The 15,493-nt window shown below is 52.1% G+C and overlaps 1 protein-coding gene across 1 annotated transcript in view; it reads left to right on the top strand.

Annotated features, from left to right (window-relative positions):
* UNC13A (unc-13 homolog A) overlaps positions 1-15,493 on the top strand; it is a 67,427-nt gene that overhangs the window by 27,752 nt on the left and 24,182 nt on the right. Inside the window, exons 11-28 of the mRNA XM_089905881.1 lie at positions 185-721; positions 1,233-1,338; positions 2,520-2,522; positions 3,133-3,179; positions 5,653-5,731; positions 5,896-5,901; positions 6,386-6,457; positions 6,732-6,951; positions 7,533-7,760; positions 8,668-8,809; positions 9,100-9,269; positions 10,235-10,350; positions 11,656-11,819; positions 12,190-12,340; positions 12,638-12,706; positions 13,027-13,116; positions 13,343-13,477; positions 15,044-15,177. Of these exons, the coding sequence (XP_089762007.1) occupies positions 185-721; positions 1,233-1,338; positions 2,520-2,522; positions 3,133-3,179; positions 5,653-5,731; positions 5,896-5,901; positions 6,386-6,457; positions 6,732-6,951; positions 7,533-7,760; positions 8,668-8,809; positions 9,100-9,269; positions 10,235-10,350; positions 11,656-11,819; positions 12,190-12,340; positions 12,638-12,706; positions 13,027-13,116; positions 13,343-13,477; positions 15,044-15,177 (2,469 nt within the window). The remainder of the gene's footprint in view (positions 1-184; positions 722-1,232; positions 1,339-2,519; positions 2,523-3,132; positions 3,180-5,652; positions 5,732-5,895; positions 5,902-6,385; positions 6,458-6,731; positions 6,952-7,532; positions 7,761-8,667; positions 8,810-9,099; positions 9,270-10,234; positions 10,351-11,655; positions 11,820-12,189; positions 12,341-12,637; positions 12,707-13,026; positions 13,117-13,342; positions 13,478-15,043; positions 15,178-15,493) is intronic.

Raw genomic sequence — 15,493 nt, 5'->3', positions numbered from 1 at the left:
ACAGGTGTTTTTGTCTTTTGTTCACGGCTGTGTTTCCCTGGCAACCAGAGGAGCTCCACCAATGCTGGGAATCCAGGGAATGACCAATCCAGGGAATGACTGGGTGATGGAACCTGTATGACGGGGGCTGGGATGGGCAGTGGGTCTGTGCCCCAGCCCCTGAGTCTTTGGCCCGTTCCTGTAGCCCCACAGGCAGCAGCCGTTACGCCTCCTCAGGGGAGCTGAGTCAGGGCAGTTCGCAGCTGAGCGAGGACTTTGACCCCGATGAACAGAGCCTACGGGGCTCTGAGCTGGAAGACGAGAGGGACCGGGACTCCTACCACTCCTGCCACAGCTCGGTCAGCTACCATAAGGATTCGCCACGCTGGGACCAGGATGAGGATGAGCTGGATGAGGAGCTGGACGAAGAGCTGGATGAGGACCTGGAGGACTTCTTGGAGGAGGAGGAGCTGCCTGAGGACGAGGAAGAGCTAGAGGACGAGGAGGAGGTGCCGGATGACATCCAAGGCTACACTGAGCGTGAGGAGGTGGCTGTGGCCGAGCCCAAGGACTTCAAGCGTGTCAGCCTTCCACCCACCACCCCCAAGAAGGAGGACAAGGCCCCAGCCGTGCCCACCGAGGTCCCCGACATAGCCAAGGTGGCCCCTGAGCCAGCCGCCCCTGAGGAGGCACCTGCAGCTGAGCAGGAGCCTCAGCCTGAGCCCCCCAAGGCTGAGGAGAGGTAAGGGGAAGGCGTCGAGGGCCTGTCACAAGGTCACAGGGTCAGTGGTGCCATGATGGGGTCAGTGTAGACCTGGGGAATGGGGGGAGAGGTTGTCACAGGGTCCTGCATTTATTGAAGGGATCGGGATGCGTCTAGGAGGTCAGAAGTGGCTCAGTGGGGTCAGAGGGGGTCGAGCAGGGTCATGAAGGAGTCTTAGAGGTTGTGAGGGGCTGGAGGGTTTGCCAGGGTTGGAGAGGTCACAAAAGCATCAGAAGAGTCCTCGGATAGGGTTACACAGTTGCAGAGGGGCCAGGAAGGTGGCAAAGGGACCCAGGAGACCTGAAGGTGTCAGAGACGTGACGGGCATGTGGGAAGGTGGGGGAGGATCACTGAGGCTGGTCAGAGGGGTCACAGCTGGGTCATTGTGTCTTCGAAGTGCCAGGGAGGCCATGGAGGGCCCAGCATCGCTCGGAGGGTGGAGGGTGGAGGAAGTGCTGGCCCCGGAGCCTCATAAAACCCATTGCCTCACTTTCAGGCCACGAGAAGATGAGGAAGGCCAACAGGGTCAGGACTCTATGTCTAGGGCCAAGGCCAACTGGCTGCGAGCCTTCAACAAAGTGCGGCTGCAGCTGCAGGTGAGTGAAAGCAGCAGTGGGCTCACCCCCAGCCTGGCCCTGCCCAGTGCCCCACCCACCCTCATTTCCCCACTCCTTCCATGGCCCAACCCACTCTGGTCCTTTCCCTGGCCCTGCCCACACTAGCCCATGCCACTCATGAGCCACCTGGCCACGCCCACTTTGCCACCCCACCCACCACCATGCCTCCATACATCCTGGTTCTTCTATGGCTCCGCCCACTCCAACCTGTTCCCATCCGTGCCCAGCCTCGTCCTTCCTTAGCCCCACCCACTCTTTCCCTGCCCCCAGCCCCGCCATTCCTGGCCCAACCCCTGCCCAATCTGACTCCTCCCTGGCCCTACCCGTGCTTGCCTACTCTCCCCTGCAACCAGCTGGCCCCACCAAGGTCTAGTCCAGCCTCCCCCAGGATAGCCTGGGATTTCTAAGTGGGGAAGAAGGAGAGGCGAACTGGAACCTAGAGCTGAAAGTAAGCTGAGGTCATCGCTATGGCCAAGTTCAGTGGCCAGGTTCGTGGATAGGGATAGAGGTTAGTGATAGGGTTATAGGGCAGGGTTAGGGCAGCAGTCAAAGATCAGAGTTCAGGGTTAGACTTGGTGATGGAGGAAGAAGTCAGTGCTTGGGCTCACAATGGGTGTCAGAGTTGGGGTTTGGGAAAGGTCTGAGATCTGGTCAGTATTGCAGAAGAAATACGGTGAAAAATAGAATTAATGTCAGAGTCAGGATGACTGTTCAGATGGGCAGCAGGAATGAGGCCGTTCATTCATTCCTTCATTCACTCAGCCTGCTCTGGGCTGGACACCAAGCAGTGTTATTATCCGGGGTGACCTTCCAAACTGGGGTGAGGCTGGCAGGAGGAGATCCTAAACAGACTTCCAAAGTCTTAGACCATCAATTATCAGAACCACAAAAGTTTCAAATCAAATTTCTTATCAGCTGTACAGTAGAATTTTCTTTTACTATGCAGTCTCATGGTTCTAGATTCAAACAGTAGAAGAAAATATACTGTGAAAAATCTATTGAATAACTTTCACTAAGTCAACAAATTAAATGAAAAAGATAGCAACTACCCTTGTAATGGAACTAGCGATATGACAAGAAAAATAAACATGAGTAGGATCTCTGGGTTTCATAGAGGGGGCATAAAACTAATCCAAGGCAATCAGGAAGACTCACTGGAGGAGGTGACACTTAAAGTGAAGTGATATCCAAAATACTTAAACAATATTTCAGAAGACGGTTTCAGACCCTTCTCCCTGTCCCCCCCACCACCATGCCACCCTTTAGTTGCATGGTAGGGGGTGTTGACTCTGGGTCCACACTGAGACCTGAATGATAGATGGAGGCTGGTCGGGTGCAGAAGGTGGGAGAGCATATATACAGGTGGCACCGCTTGGGCCAAGGTCCCGGGGCATGAGATCAGATAATCAGGTGAGGCAGGGGGAGTTTAGTGAGTGATAGGATCTCATGAGTATTGAGCCAGCCCCTAAGAATCGCAGGACTATAGAGCACGAGCTCTTGTTCGAGATGATGCTAACAAATCCCCAATTTTGACAGATAAGGAGACTAAAGTTCACTGAGGTTGGTGTCAGAGAGTATCTCCTTTCTTCTCATTTTACAGATGGACAAACTGAGGCCCAGAAAAAGTCAGTGGGCTCCCTAAGGACACACAGTGAGGACTAGGACCCAGGCCTCCTGTCTCCCAACACAAAGGGGAGAGAGTTGTGGGTGTGGTACATGTGCTACCCTGGGAAGGGGCAGCCACACTGACCTTATCCATCTTCTGTCCTGCAGGCCCGGGGAGAAGGAGAGATGTCCAAATCCCTGTGGTTCAAAGGCGGGTGAGTATCAGATCTTGGGGGTGAGGGAGAGGAATTTTTGAACCCAGAGCCTGAGGCTGGTTTGCACCATAACCTCAGCCCAGCCAGGGCAGAGAGAGGTTCCATTTAGACAGGGAACAGATTGCACATGAGTGAAATAATGTAGCCACTGTAATAAGGCGCCAGAAGGAGCCAAAGATAGTAACACATTGAATCCTCACCACAAACCCATGGGGGGCCCACTACCCCTATTTTACAGATGGAGAAACAGTCCAGAGAGGCCTTGCTCAAGCCACTCATATAATTCAAGAACATTTCCCCCTAGAGACAAATGTAAGGTAAAGAAGAAACCCATTTCCTGCACGATACATCTGCAACCCTGGAGTGAATTTTTTGCTTTGATTCTGCTTTTACATTTCTCAGATTATTGCTACAGTTGCTGGCTGTTTCATAACAATAGTTGTTGGTCTTACATGGAGCATTTGTCATATCTAATTTCTTAAGTTATTGCTTTTCCAGGGTGTTTTTTCAGCACTTGTGTAGTGAGGTGAGAGGATGCAAAAGATATTTGTAAATTACACTAAGGTTTTAAATAACAGCTGGAGAGTGACTGCCTTCCCTTGTACATCCTTTTCAAACAGAGGCAGGGACACAGGAGCTGTGACTCCCAGACGGGCAAGTGTCCCGTGTGGGGAGCCCTGGAAGTGGGGTCTGAGATGGGGGCTCCTGTGTGCATGATTTATACAGGAAGCCTGTGAGGGCTTCCCTGGTGGTGCAGTGGTTAAGAATCCGCCTGCCAGTGTAGGGGACACGGGTTCAAGCCGTGGTCCAGGAAGATCCCACAGGCCGCGGAGCAACTAAGCCCATGCGCCACAACTACTGCAACCCACGTGCCTAGAGCCCATGCTCCACAACAAGAGAAGCCACCACAATGAGAAGCCCGCGGACCACAACAAAGAGTAGCCCCCGTTCGCCGCAACTAGAGAAAGCCCACGCACAGCAACGGAGACCCAATGCAGCCAAAAATAAATAAATAAACTTATAGGGCTTCCCTGGTGGCGCAGTGGTTGAGAATCTGCCTGCTAATGCAGGGGACACGGGTTTGAGCCCTGGTCTGGGAGGACCCCACATGCCTCAGAGCAACTTGGCCCGTGAGCCACAACTACTGAGCCTGCGCATCTGGAGCCTGTGCTCCGCAACAAGAGAGGCCACGATAGTGAGAGGCCCGCGCACCGCGATGAAGAGTGGCCCCCGCTTGCCACAACTAGAGAAAGCCCTCGCACAGAAACGAAGATCCAACACAGCAAAAATAAATAAATTAATTAATAAACTCCTACCCCCAACATCATAGATAAATAAATAAATAAATAAATAAATAAACTTATAAAAAAGAAAAGCCTGTGAGGCAGGCGGGACCAGGTAGGAGAAACAGCCAAGCAGAGACGTAGTTCAGGAGTCACCAAGCCTGTAGTTCAGGAGTCACCAAGCCTCTGCCTGATCCTACAGGGAGTGCTGGAGCATGAATAACATCCCAGGGCTTATCAGAGTCACTGGCTGCCAGGCATCACTCTCATTGGCCAATGAGAACTTTCCGGAGAGGAGCCACACCTGAACCCTCTCTGGGAACACCTGCACCTCTCAGTAAAGTAGATTTGGACAGACCACCGCCGCATCTGCCACAGCCCTCCTTCTGATTAGCCAGCTACAGCAAAGCTGCCAAGAGGCAACAGCACAAATACAATTTCCAGTTCCCTCTTTCTCATGGGCTTTGAAATCACTTCTTCCAGGATAGACTTTAAATATACGCAAATATTTCCAATTTTGAGCATAAAGAAAGATTTTGTTGATATTTTATCATATTATTTAGATTTGCCTTAATTCAAATTTTCATTAAACGTGGGCAACTGTATCATCTCCCCATTTCTCAGATGAGGAAGTTGAGGCCCAGTGTCTTCATTTCTTAGGGCTGCCATAACAAACTACCACAAACGGAGGGCTTAAAACAACAAAAATGTATCTTCTAGCAGTTCTTGGAGGCCAGAATTCCAACACCAAGGTGTTGGCAGGGCCACACTCCCTCTGACTTCTGTAGGAGAGAATCCTTCCTAGCCTTTCTAGCTTCTGGTAGTTGCTGGCAATCGTTGGTATTCCTTGGATCGTAAACGAGTCACTCCAATCTCTGCCTCTACTACCACACCACTGTCTTCTCCCTGTGTGTCTCTCTTCTTATAAAGACACCACTCATATTGGATTAGGAGCCCATCCTACTCTAGTATGAGCTTGTCTTAACTGATTACATCTGCAGTGACTCTATTTCCAAATAAGGTCACGTTCTGAGGTACTGGGGGTTAGGATTTCAATGTATCTTTTGGGGGGACACAATTCAACTCTTAATACCTGGGGAGATCGGGTGTCCTGCCCAGGCCTCAGGAGATGTCTGCTGGAGGAAGGGGAACTTCCCTGGGCCCTTGACGTCCCTGGGTGTGTCTTGCAGCCCTGGCGGTGGCCTCATCATTATCGACAGCATGCCAGACATCCGCAAGAGGAAGCCTATCCCACTCGTGAGCGACCTGGTGAGCGCCTGTGCCCTCCCCTGCCCAAGCAGAGCAGCCCTGCCACAAGCAGTGCTCAACTTGTACAAACTGTCCATGGCAGAACTGGGGCTGGGGACTGGCAAGGCATTCTCTGGGACTAATGTGATCTAATTTCTACCCTGCGTGCTGCGCGGACACTTCAGGCCATGGTGAGTGATGGCAACCCAGGCCCTTGAATCTCCTCCCGAGACCCCTGACCCCGACTGGGATCTTCCAAGTGGTCCCCATCCCGTGGGTTCTGGGGAGGGGACCTTGCCATGTCCAACAGTTCATGGGTCGGGGAAAGAGCAGGTGACTCCCCACCTTGGTTTGTGGCCTGGCTGGTGGTTTTGCTCTGTGGCTGTTGACCATGGCCAAGTGCAGTTCCCCAGTCTGGTCCATGGTGGTGGGGAATGCGTGAGTCAGAGGTGTGGGGCTGCTCCCTTTCCAGGGTCTCTTCTAACCTGGAGCCTCTGTCATCTCCCAATTCTTTTCTGGTTCTGCTCCCGCTGCTGTGACCTGTTTCCTATTTGTGGCTGTGGCTTGAATCCGTGGCTGGCGGCCCCAAACCATGGCTGGGGATTCGGATCGCGGTGACAACCCCCCGGGTGCCAATCGACCCCTCTGACTCCCTTGGTGACTTCCCTATTCCAGTCTCTGGTGCAGTCCAGAAAAGCAGGCATCACCTCGGCCTTGGCATCCAGCACTTTGAACAACGAAGAGCTGGTGCGTGGGGCACCTCCCCCTCCCCATCTTGGAGGGTGGGCGGGGCTGGGGGGGCTCCTGGAGGAAAGGAAGCGGGTGGGGCAGAGACAGGCACTCCTCGCTTTCCAGAATTCCGACAACGCAGCCGCCAGCGAGCACAGTCTGTGCACAAGAACCCGTGGATTCCGACAGTGTGGGGCGGGGGACGGGGCGGAGGGGTGGGATGAGGGCGGGGCAAGCCAGTGCCCCCAGGTTAAGGCTTTACGCCCATGTCGCATGCTCTCCCTCCCCGCAGAAAAACCACGTTTACAAGAAGACCTTGCAAGCCTTAATCTACCCCATCTCGTGCACGACGCCGCACAACTTCGAGGTGTGGACGGCCACCACACCCACCTATTGCTACGAGTGTGAGGGTCTATTGTGGGGCATCGCGCGGCAGGGTATGCGCTGTACCGAGTGCGGTGTCAAGTGCCACGAGAAGTGCCAGGACCTGCTCAACGCAGACTGTCTGCAGCGTGAGTGCCTTGCTTCCGCTGGAGCGGAGACGGAGGGGCAGGACTGTTACTGGTTAGGGGGAGGGGCTCTGACGAGGAGGAGGGGGCGGGACAGGGGGCGGGGCCGTGGGACGGGATGGGAGGGACAGGAGGGGAAAGGAGAAATGAGAGTGGTCCTAGAGGGGTGGGGCGGGACTCAGGGAGGAGCTAAACTGTTCAAGGGGCGGGCTTAATGGGAGGCAGCGGTTTCCACGGAGAAAAATAGGGTTAGGGTTAGGGTTAGCTCAGAGGCGAGAGGGGGCTCAAGTTGGGGAGAGGAGTCCGAGGAGGGGAGGGGCTTGGAGAGGGGAGGGTGTCGGAGGGGAAGGGGACTCACGCGGACTGGAGGGGCTAAGACAGGGGTGGGAACTTTAGGGGGAAAGGCCTGGTTGGGGGAGGATTCAGAGAGCAGGTAGGAGCTCTGGCAGCTCTAGCTTTGGGGGGATGATTCACCTGAACCCCGTGTCCGTGACAGTAGATAAGGAAGCCCTGGAGTGGGAATCAGGGTTCTCGCTCCTGGGAGGGAGTGCTCTGTGTACAGTGACGGCTGTCTTTGTGCGCAGGGGCGGCGGAGAAGAGCTCCAAGCACGGGGCGGAGGACCGGACGCAGAACATCATCATGGTGCTCAAGGACCGCATGAAGATCCGGGAGCGCAACAAGCCCGAGATCTTCGAGCTCATCCAGGAGATCTTCGCGGTGACCAAGACCGCGCACACGCAGCAGATGAAGGCCGTCAAGCAGAGCGTGCTGGATGGAACGTCCAAGTGGTCGGCCAAGATCAGCATCACCGGTGAGGCCGCCGGGGGGAGGGGGAGGGACGGCCACGGGGGTCCCTTCTTCTCGGCCCCCTGTGCTCCCTCCCACGCCCCTTCCTTCCCTTTGCTGCACGTATTTGAGCGTCCCCCTGACTTTCTCATGTCGGTGTATATACGTTTGTGCCCACAGCCTGGGCATATATGCCTCCAAACGTGTTGCATGAAACTATCTGGGTGCATCTCGCTTGGTAGCCCCCAGAACCAGACTTCAAGAACAGGAGTTGAGGGCACACAGTTTATGTGGGAAGTGAACCCAGGAAGCCCCCAGGGGTATTGGGAAGTGAGACCAGGAGGGAATAAGCCACCGAGCAGGCGAAGCAGTGGACACCTAGGACCACTGGGGGACATTATTGACCTCTCAGGGCTGAGAGGTCCTTCCCAGGGGTGGGGGCCTTGTGGTGTTTATCCATTCCTCATCGTCATTGGGATTTCCCTGAAAACAGACTCCAAGATGAGGATTTCAGGGCAGATGGGTATCCAGGAGGTGGTCCCAGGGAGTGCCAGTGGGAGGTGGAGACATGAGTTTGAGAGCCGGGACGTAAAGAGCCCTGTGGAGGATGCCAATGAGTAGGTCATACTGTGGGCAACTGGGGGCTCAACCCTGCTGAGGACCTTAGGGGGACATTGTAGAGCACACACCCGAGTGTCCCACCCCAGGGGTGACCCTGGGGCACCTTCATATTCTTCATTGGATGAGGGTTCCCTGGATGTTAACTCTAGCAAGCCGAGCATGCCCAGTGGGTGTGTCCATGGGCTCCTGTGGCCAGAACAAAGCCCTCAGTCCTTGTCACAGGTGTTCCCTGTGGAGCCTGTGACAGTGTCTGTCCTTGGCATGCCTTGCTCCTTGAGCCCACATTTATATTTGTTTTGTGTGTCTTCCAGTGGTCTGTGCCCAGGGCTTGCAGGCAAAGGACAAGACAGGATCCAGTGACCCCTACGTCACCGTCCAGGTCGGGAAGACCAAGAAACGGACAAAAACCATCTATGGAAACCTGAACCCCGTGTGGGAGGAGAACTTCCACTTGTAAGTGCCTGGCTGGGCCCCCAGCCCCCTATACGGAGCTCCCTGTTGGAGCAGCTGAAGGGTGGGCTTCAAGACACCTGCCCTGGGATTTCCCTGGTGGTCCAGTGGTTAAGACTAAGTGCTCCCAATGCAGGGGGCCCGGGTTCCATCCCTGGTCAGGGAACTAGATCCCGCATGTGACTCTAAAGATCCCACACGCAGCAAAGAAGATCCTGCGTGCCGCAACCCGGCACAGACCAAAAAAAAAAAAAAAAAAGCCCCCTGCCCCAACCTCCTCTTCCCCCCTGCAGTGAATGTCACAACTCCTCGGACCGAATCAAGGTGCGTGTCTGGGATGAGGACGATGACATCAAATCTCGCGTGAAGCAGCGGTTCAAGAGGGAATCCGATGACTTCCTGGGGCAGACGATCATCGAGGTGCGGACACTCAGTGGCGAGATGGACGTGTGGTACAACCTGGGTGAGCAAGGGTGGGGTTCTGCAGGGGAGAGGGGAGGGGGTCCCGGGGAACCAACCAAAGTGGGGAGCCCAGCTGGAGGGGAAAGACAGTGTCAGCAGGAGTTAATCTAGGAGCCCAGTCTAACAGAGGAGGCAGAGTCTTGAGCCCAGTCTGATGGGGGCAAGAAGCAGCAGGCTGAGACGGTGAGCAGAACCCAGGACCCTCTTATTTCGGTGTGGGAGAGTGAGGGAGGGACAGACTCTCCGTATCTCATTCTGACGGGGAAGGCAGGAAGCAAGGCCTGAGGATCCTAGTGTAAGGAGAGAGGCACAGACCCAGGAATCTAACCTAAGAAAGGAGATTGAACTTTGAGATTCCAGTCTAAGGGAAGAGGTAGAGTTTGGGCTTCCTAATCTGAGAGGGGGAGCTACAGACCCAAGAGCCCTGTCTAAGAATGATGAGTAGAATCTGTGAGCCCAGTCTGAGGGCAGAGGAAGAACCCAGTCTGAGAGGGGTGAGCAGAGTCTAGGAACTTCTTAGTTTGGTTAGAGGACATCTAGATATCCTATTCTGATGGGGGAAGCAGGAAGCAAGACCTGGGGATCCTAGTCTGAGGAAAGAGGCACAGACCCAGGAATCCTGTCGAAGAAGACGGGTAGACTCCGGGGACCTTGATCTGATGGGGGAGGCAGAGTCTGGGAGCACAGCCTGGGGAAGAAGCAAGGCTCCTAGTCTAAAGAGGGAGATGCAGACCAAGGAAATTAATCTGAGTGAGGAAGGAAGATCTGGGATCCTAGTGAGGTGGGAGAGACAGGGCCTAAGAATTCTAGTCTCATGGGGGAGACACAAGTCTAGGAAGCCAATCTGAGGAGAAACACCTAGGCCTTAATTCAGGGAGTCTGACCGGGCTGCAGTTACGCATATGTTAAAATAGTCCAGGGCTATATTGGGAAGTTCTGACACTGCCATCCCTTTCCGCCCTGCAGACAAGCGGACTGACAAATCTGCTGTGTCGGGTGCCATCCGGCTACACATCAGTGTGGAGATCAAAGGCGAGGAGAAGGTGGCCCCCTACCATGTCCAGTATACCTGTTTGCACGAGGTGAGGCCCACTGCTCCACCCTGCATTTGAAGTTCACCTTCGTCTCCCACGTTACCTCCACTCACCCTTCCTGCCTGCCCTACCTCCTCCTTCCTCTTTCTGACCACACCATTCACATTCCCCTGGGCCTCTGAGACTGTCCCCTATGCCATTTCTCTGTGCTCAGAAAACTCCTCCCCGTCAATCAATGTCCAGCTTCAGGGCCCCCTCCTCTAGAAGCTCTCCGTGACCTCCAGGCAGACTCTCACTACAGAGATCCAGGTCTTCCAACTGTCCCAGCCCTGAACACTCAGGGTTAGGTTTTTGTGTGCCTGGGTTTGTCTCTTCCAGCTGCCTAGGGGTTCCTGGAGAGAACTCAGTATGTTGAATGAATAAATGATTGGATGAATGAGTATTGAGTGAATAAAAGAATGGGTGGAAAGATGAAAGGATGGGTGGATAGATGTGTGCTTGATCTATTGGAAGTATAGATGAGTTGGATGCGTGAATTGGGGGTCGTTGGGTAGATGGATGGGTGAATAGATGGATGGACAGATAGATGAAGGATGGAAGGATGGATGGATGGATAAATTGATGGGTGGATAGATAGGTGATGGATGGATGGTTGAATGGGTTGATAAGTTAGATGGACAGATTAAGCTGCGGGTAGTAGATGAGATAGATGGGCATGTGGTTGAATTACTAGACAGAAGGATGAGTGGACAGGTGAATTTGGGGGTAGTTGGTATGGTGGGTAGGTAGGTTGGTGGATAGATGGATGGATGGAAGAAAGGGTGGGTGGATGGATGTATGGTTGAACCATCCACAGATGTATGGATGGGAGAACTTTGGAGTAGTTGAATAGGTGGATGGATGAGAAGATGCATGGACAGATGGATGATGGATGGGTGGATTGATGGTTGATTGGGTAGAAGGATGAATTATTGGATGGACAGGTGAAGTTGCGGGTAAATGTATGGGGTGGATGGATGTGTGGTTGAATTACTGAAAGAATGGATAAAGTGAACAGGTGGATTTTGGGGTAGTTGGATCGATGGGTAAGGGAGTAGATGGTTAGAGGGATGGGTGGGTGGATGGACAGATGGACGGATGGATGGGTGTGTAGTTGAACTATTGGGAGGATGGATGAGGGATAGCTGAAATTTGGGGTACTTGAATGGATGGATGGGTGGTGGACGGCTGAAAGGGTAGATGAATGAATTAATGAATAAACAGATGGATGATATAAGCTGCCCTATACTTGGGATCTCTGACCCCCGGTGTCCCTTTGCACTCTCTATGACACCTTCTCCCTTGTGGTGGCAGAACCTGTTCCACTTCGTGACAGACGTGCAGAACAACGGGGTCGTGAAGATCCCAGATGCCAAGGGTGACGACGCCTGGAAGGTTTACTATGATGAGACAGCCCAGGAGATTGTGGACGAGTTTGCCATGCGCTATGGCGTCGAGTCCATCTACCAAGCCATGACGTAAGGCTGCAGGCTGTGGTGGACATGAGGATGAGGTGCAGGAAACTGGGGGGAGGGGTGGTTACCAAGTGGACACTGGCAGATCTGGGGTGGAAGGGATTCTTGGGAGGAGGAGCCAGGGAGGAAGTGAGTGTGGTGGGGGTTATGTAATTTCCCTGGAGGTTAGACAAGTGCCATTGCTGGGGGCCAGAGTGACAAGGATGAGAGCTGGAGATGAGAGGCAGAGATAGGGCAATTCAGAGAGGAGACAAACTCAGAGGACAGAATCAAGAAGAGGAAAAGGGGACAGTTTGGGGGGTTGTGAGGGCTGTCTTAGAGGCATTCTGGGGGCTGGACACCAGACCCAGTGCTTCCCATTCCCTCCTACCAGCCACTTTGCCTGCCTCTCCTCCAAGTACATGTGTCCTGGGGTGCCTGCCGTCATGAGCACCCTGCTTGCCAACATCAACGCCTATTACGCGCACACCACCGCCTCCACCAACGTGTCTGCCTCTGACCGCTTCGCAGCCTCCAACTTTGGGGTCAGTCCCAGGGGCAGGGGCCTGGAGATGAGGGAGAGCTTGACCCTGTGCTGGTCACACCTCGTGTGATTTCCAGATCCCCAATCTGGACCTGACTTGCTGTGTGACACTGCACCAGTCACTTCCCCTCTCTGAGCCTCATTTTACCCCTCTGTTGAATGGATGTTATGACAACGGATGGGGTACACTTAACGTATAGCAACCACTTAGCCAATGTGGCGGCCACCTTTAGCTGCTACACTTGATCCCCAAGTCCCTGCTTTCATCCAACCTTCTCCTCCTCCTCTGCCTCCTCAGAAAGAACGCTTTGTGAAGCTCTTGGACCAGCTGCATAACTCCTTGCGGATTGACCTCTCCATGTATCGGGTGAGAAGAGCATGCATGATGATTCGCTCACCCCATGCATGTGTGTGCCTGGAGGGGACAGCTGCTAGCAGGCATGCACATGGGAGGACCCATCTTAACATGTAGAATGTGTTCCTCTGACACATGTACACATATGTGGGCAGCACCTGCCCAAAAAGATCGGTGCATCCAAGCAGACACCCCAAGTTACTTCAAGGTGTTCTCAGTGACCCCTAACACACCTCCTGAAACTTGGAGGCTCTTGTGTCTCCCCTAAAACGCTGTCTCCCATCATCCCCTGGCCTTCTTCCATAACCCCACCTCTCTTCTCCCTTCCATAGAATAACTTCCCAGCCAGCAGCCCAGAGAGACTCCAGGACCTCAAATCCACGGTGGACCTTCTCACCAGCATCACCTTCTTTCGGATGAAGGTTGGAAAGGGGACCCAGTTCCATTAGCTCTCCAAGGAGTATACTCCAGGACTGTTAGCTCCTAAATGAGTAACATTTCTCCTGGAAAGCAGTGCCCTTTCTCAGTGACCCTCTGCTTTCACATTGCTACAACATTTCCTTAAAACCAGCTCTACTTGTAGTCACTTCCTGGGTACCTCCTGTCCCAACTGTGTACACCCATGTCCATCTCACTTCCTCTTGCCAGGTGCAAGAACTGCAGAGCCCACCCCGAGCCAGCCAGGTGGTGAAGGACTGTGTGAAAGCCTGCCTCAACTCCACTTACGAATACATCTTCAACAATTGTCATGAACTCTACAGTCGAGAGTACCAGACTGACCCGGTGAGGACCCCAGATGAGGCAAAAGGGACTAGGGGACTCCAGACCAGACCCTGGTTCAAGTCCCAGATCTGCCCCTTCCCAAGTGATTTAACCATTCTGGGCCTCAGTATCTCCCGCTGTAAAATGGGGTCATAAACCCACATCTCAGGATTAAGGAGGAGATTCAATGAGATACAAGCTTCACATGAAACAGTTAAGTGCTTAGCACCTGGTACACAGTAGGAGCTCAATAAATTTGGTTTTAGTTAAACTTAGTTGAGTCCGGCATAATACAATGTGCCTAGAATAGAGTCCCTGTTCAATAAATATTGAGTTGAATTGAATTTCTTCAGTTCAGTCTTGAACTCAATTTATTTGAGATCTTTCAACACATTGTTTACACATATAATGTCCCAGGATTGTCAGTAAGGTTTCCAGGAGCTTATACTCTATTAGGAAAGAAAAATGTATAAATTGGGAATTTACAATCTGGGGTGATTAGCACTGGATGGAGGAATTGCAAGAGGCTGTGGGAGCTGAGCCCCTTCCTCAGCGTGGGCTTCAGATAGGAGATAACACATAAGCTGAACTCAGTTCAATTTTATTTCATTCTGTTCATTTACATTCAGTTGAGTTGAAATCAAATCGCTCTTAACTGAACTGGGTTGAGATGAAGTAGATTAAACTGGGCTGGGTTTAGTTCAACTATGATCAGTTTAGATCTATTTATTTCTGTTTGCTTGACTTAAGTTAATATTGCTCTAGGCTAATTAGTGAGCATCACTGAGTTGGACTGAGTTGACTTTAACTGAGTAAAAATGTATTCATCTCCATTCAGTTTACTTGAATTGAAATTGTTCTTGACTGGGTTGAGTTGGCTTGAGTTAGGATGAGCTAGGTTGTTGGATTAGGTACCGTTGAGTTCAACTGAGCTTGGTTGAATTGGACTTATTTCAGTTGAGTTTAACTATTTTCATTTCCATTGATTAACTAAAGCTGGATTGAGGTGGCCTGAGTATGTTAGGTTGAGATAAGTAGGTGGAGTTGGATTGGGTTGACTTGGGTTGAGTTGAATTAGATTACGTTGGGTTGGGTTGAGTTCAAGGTGATTTATTTCCGTTATTTTGATTTAGATTGATCTTGATCTTGAACAAGTTGATTAGGTTCAATCCAGTTGGGTTCATTTGAGTTTAATTCAATCCAGTTAAGTTTAATTCCACTAATTCAGTGTAATTGGCCCAGTTCCACTGAATTAACTCTGAAAACTGCCATCTGTTAAGCTAAGTGGTCCCGATTTGCATTCATTTCAGTTCTGTTTGGTTTAGCGGGCTTGAGTTTGTTCAACTAAATTCAGTTCCATTCAGTTTTATGAGTTGAGCCTAATTAAGCTTCGTCGAGCTGTGTGGACATGAGCTCTGTTGGGGCCAGTTTATGTGAGTTTAGTTCCTTTTCACGCAGACCTCACACCTGAAACTTACATATGTCAATGGGGCCCTTCCTCACTAACCTCCTGGCCCTCAATAATGAAATGTCTGAGCTCCCCACGCCTGGATCCTTTGTGGCCAACGTCCCCACTGTTCTTTCCAGGCCAAGAAGGGGGAAGTTCCCCCAGAGGAGCAGGGCCCCAGCATCAAGAACCTCGACTTCTGGTCCAAGCTGATCACTCTCATAGTGTCCATCATTGAGGAAGACAAGAATTCCTACACTCCCTGCCTCAACCAGTGAGTTCTATGTCTGTGCAGTTAATTATCTGGAGGTCGTCGTGAATGTGTCACAGTTTTGTGTCTTGTGTGTAAAGGCGATCGTATCTAATTACATATGAAACGTTGTGTATGTGGGGGCAGTTGTGGGTGTGGTTGTGCATGGATGAAATATGGCATAATTGGCAAACAAACAAAACTGTGTGCGTGTACACAGTCACTCTAATCAGACAGGTATTTTGTATGTGTTGATTTGTGTAACCGTGCACATATGTATGTAATTTTATATGGGTCCGTAGGTTCGTAAATAACAATAGATCGTGTTGTTCAAGTATTT

The sequence above is a fragment of the Delphinapterus leucas genome, unplaced genomic scaffold (assembly GCF_059928025.1).
Source record: "Delphinapterus leucas isolate spDelLeu-1000000601 "Yukka" unplaced genomic scaffold, BTC_Dleu_Yukka2 spDelLeu_asBTCV2_sq25, whole genome shotgun sequence".
In the NCBI taxonomy this organism is placed as follows: Eukaryota; Metazoa; Chordata; class Mammalia; order Artiodactyla; family Monodontidae; genus Delphinapterus; species Delphinapterus leucas.
This window is presented reverse-complemented; position numbering and strand designations above follow the sequence as displayed.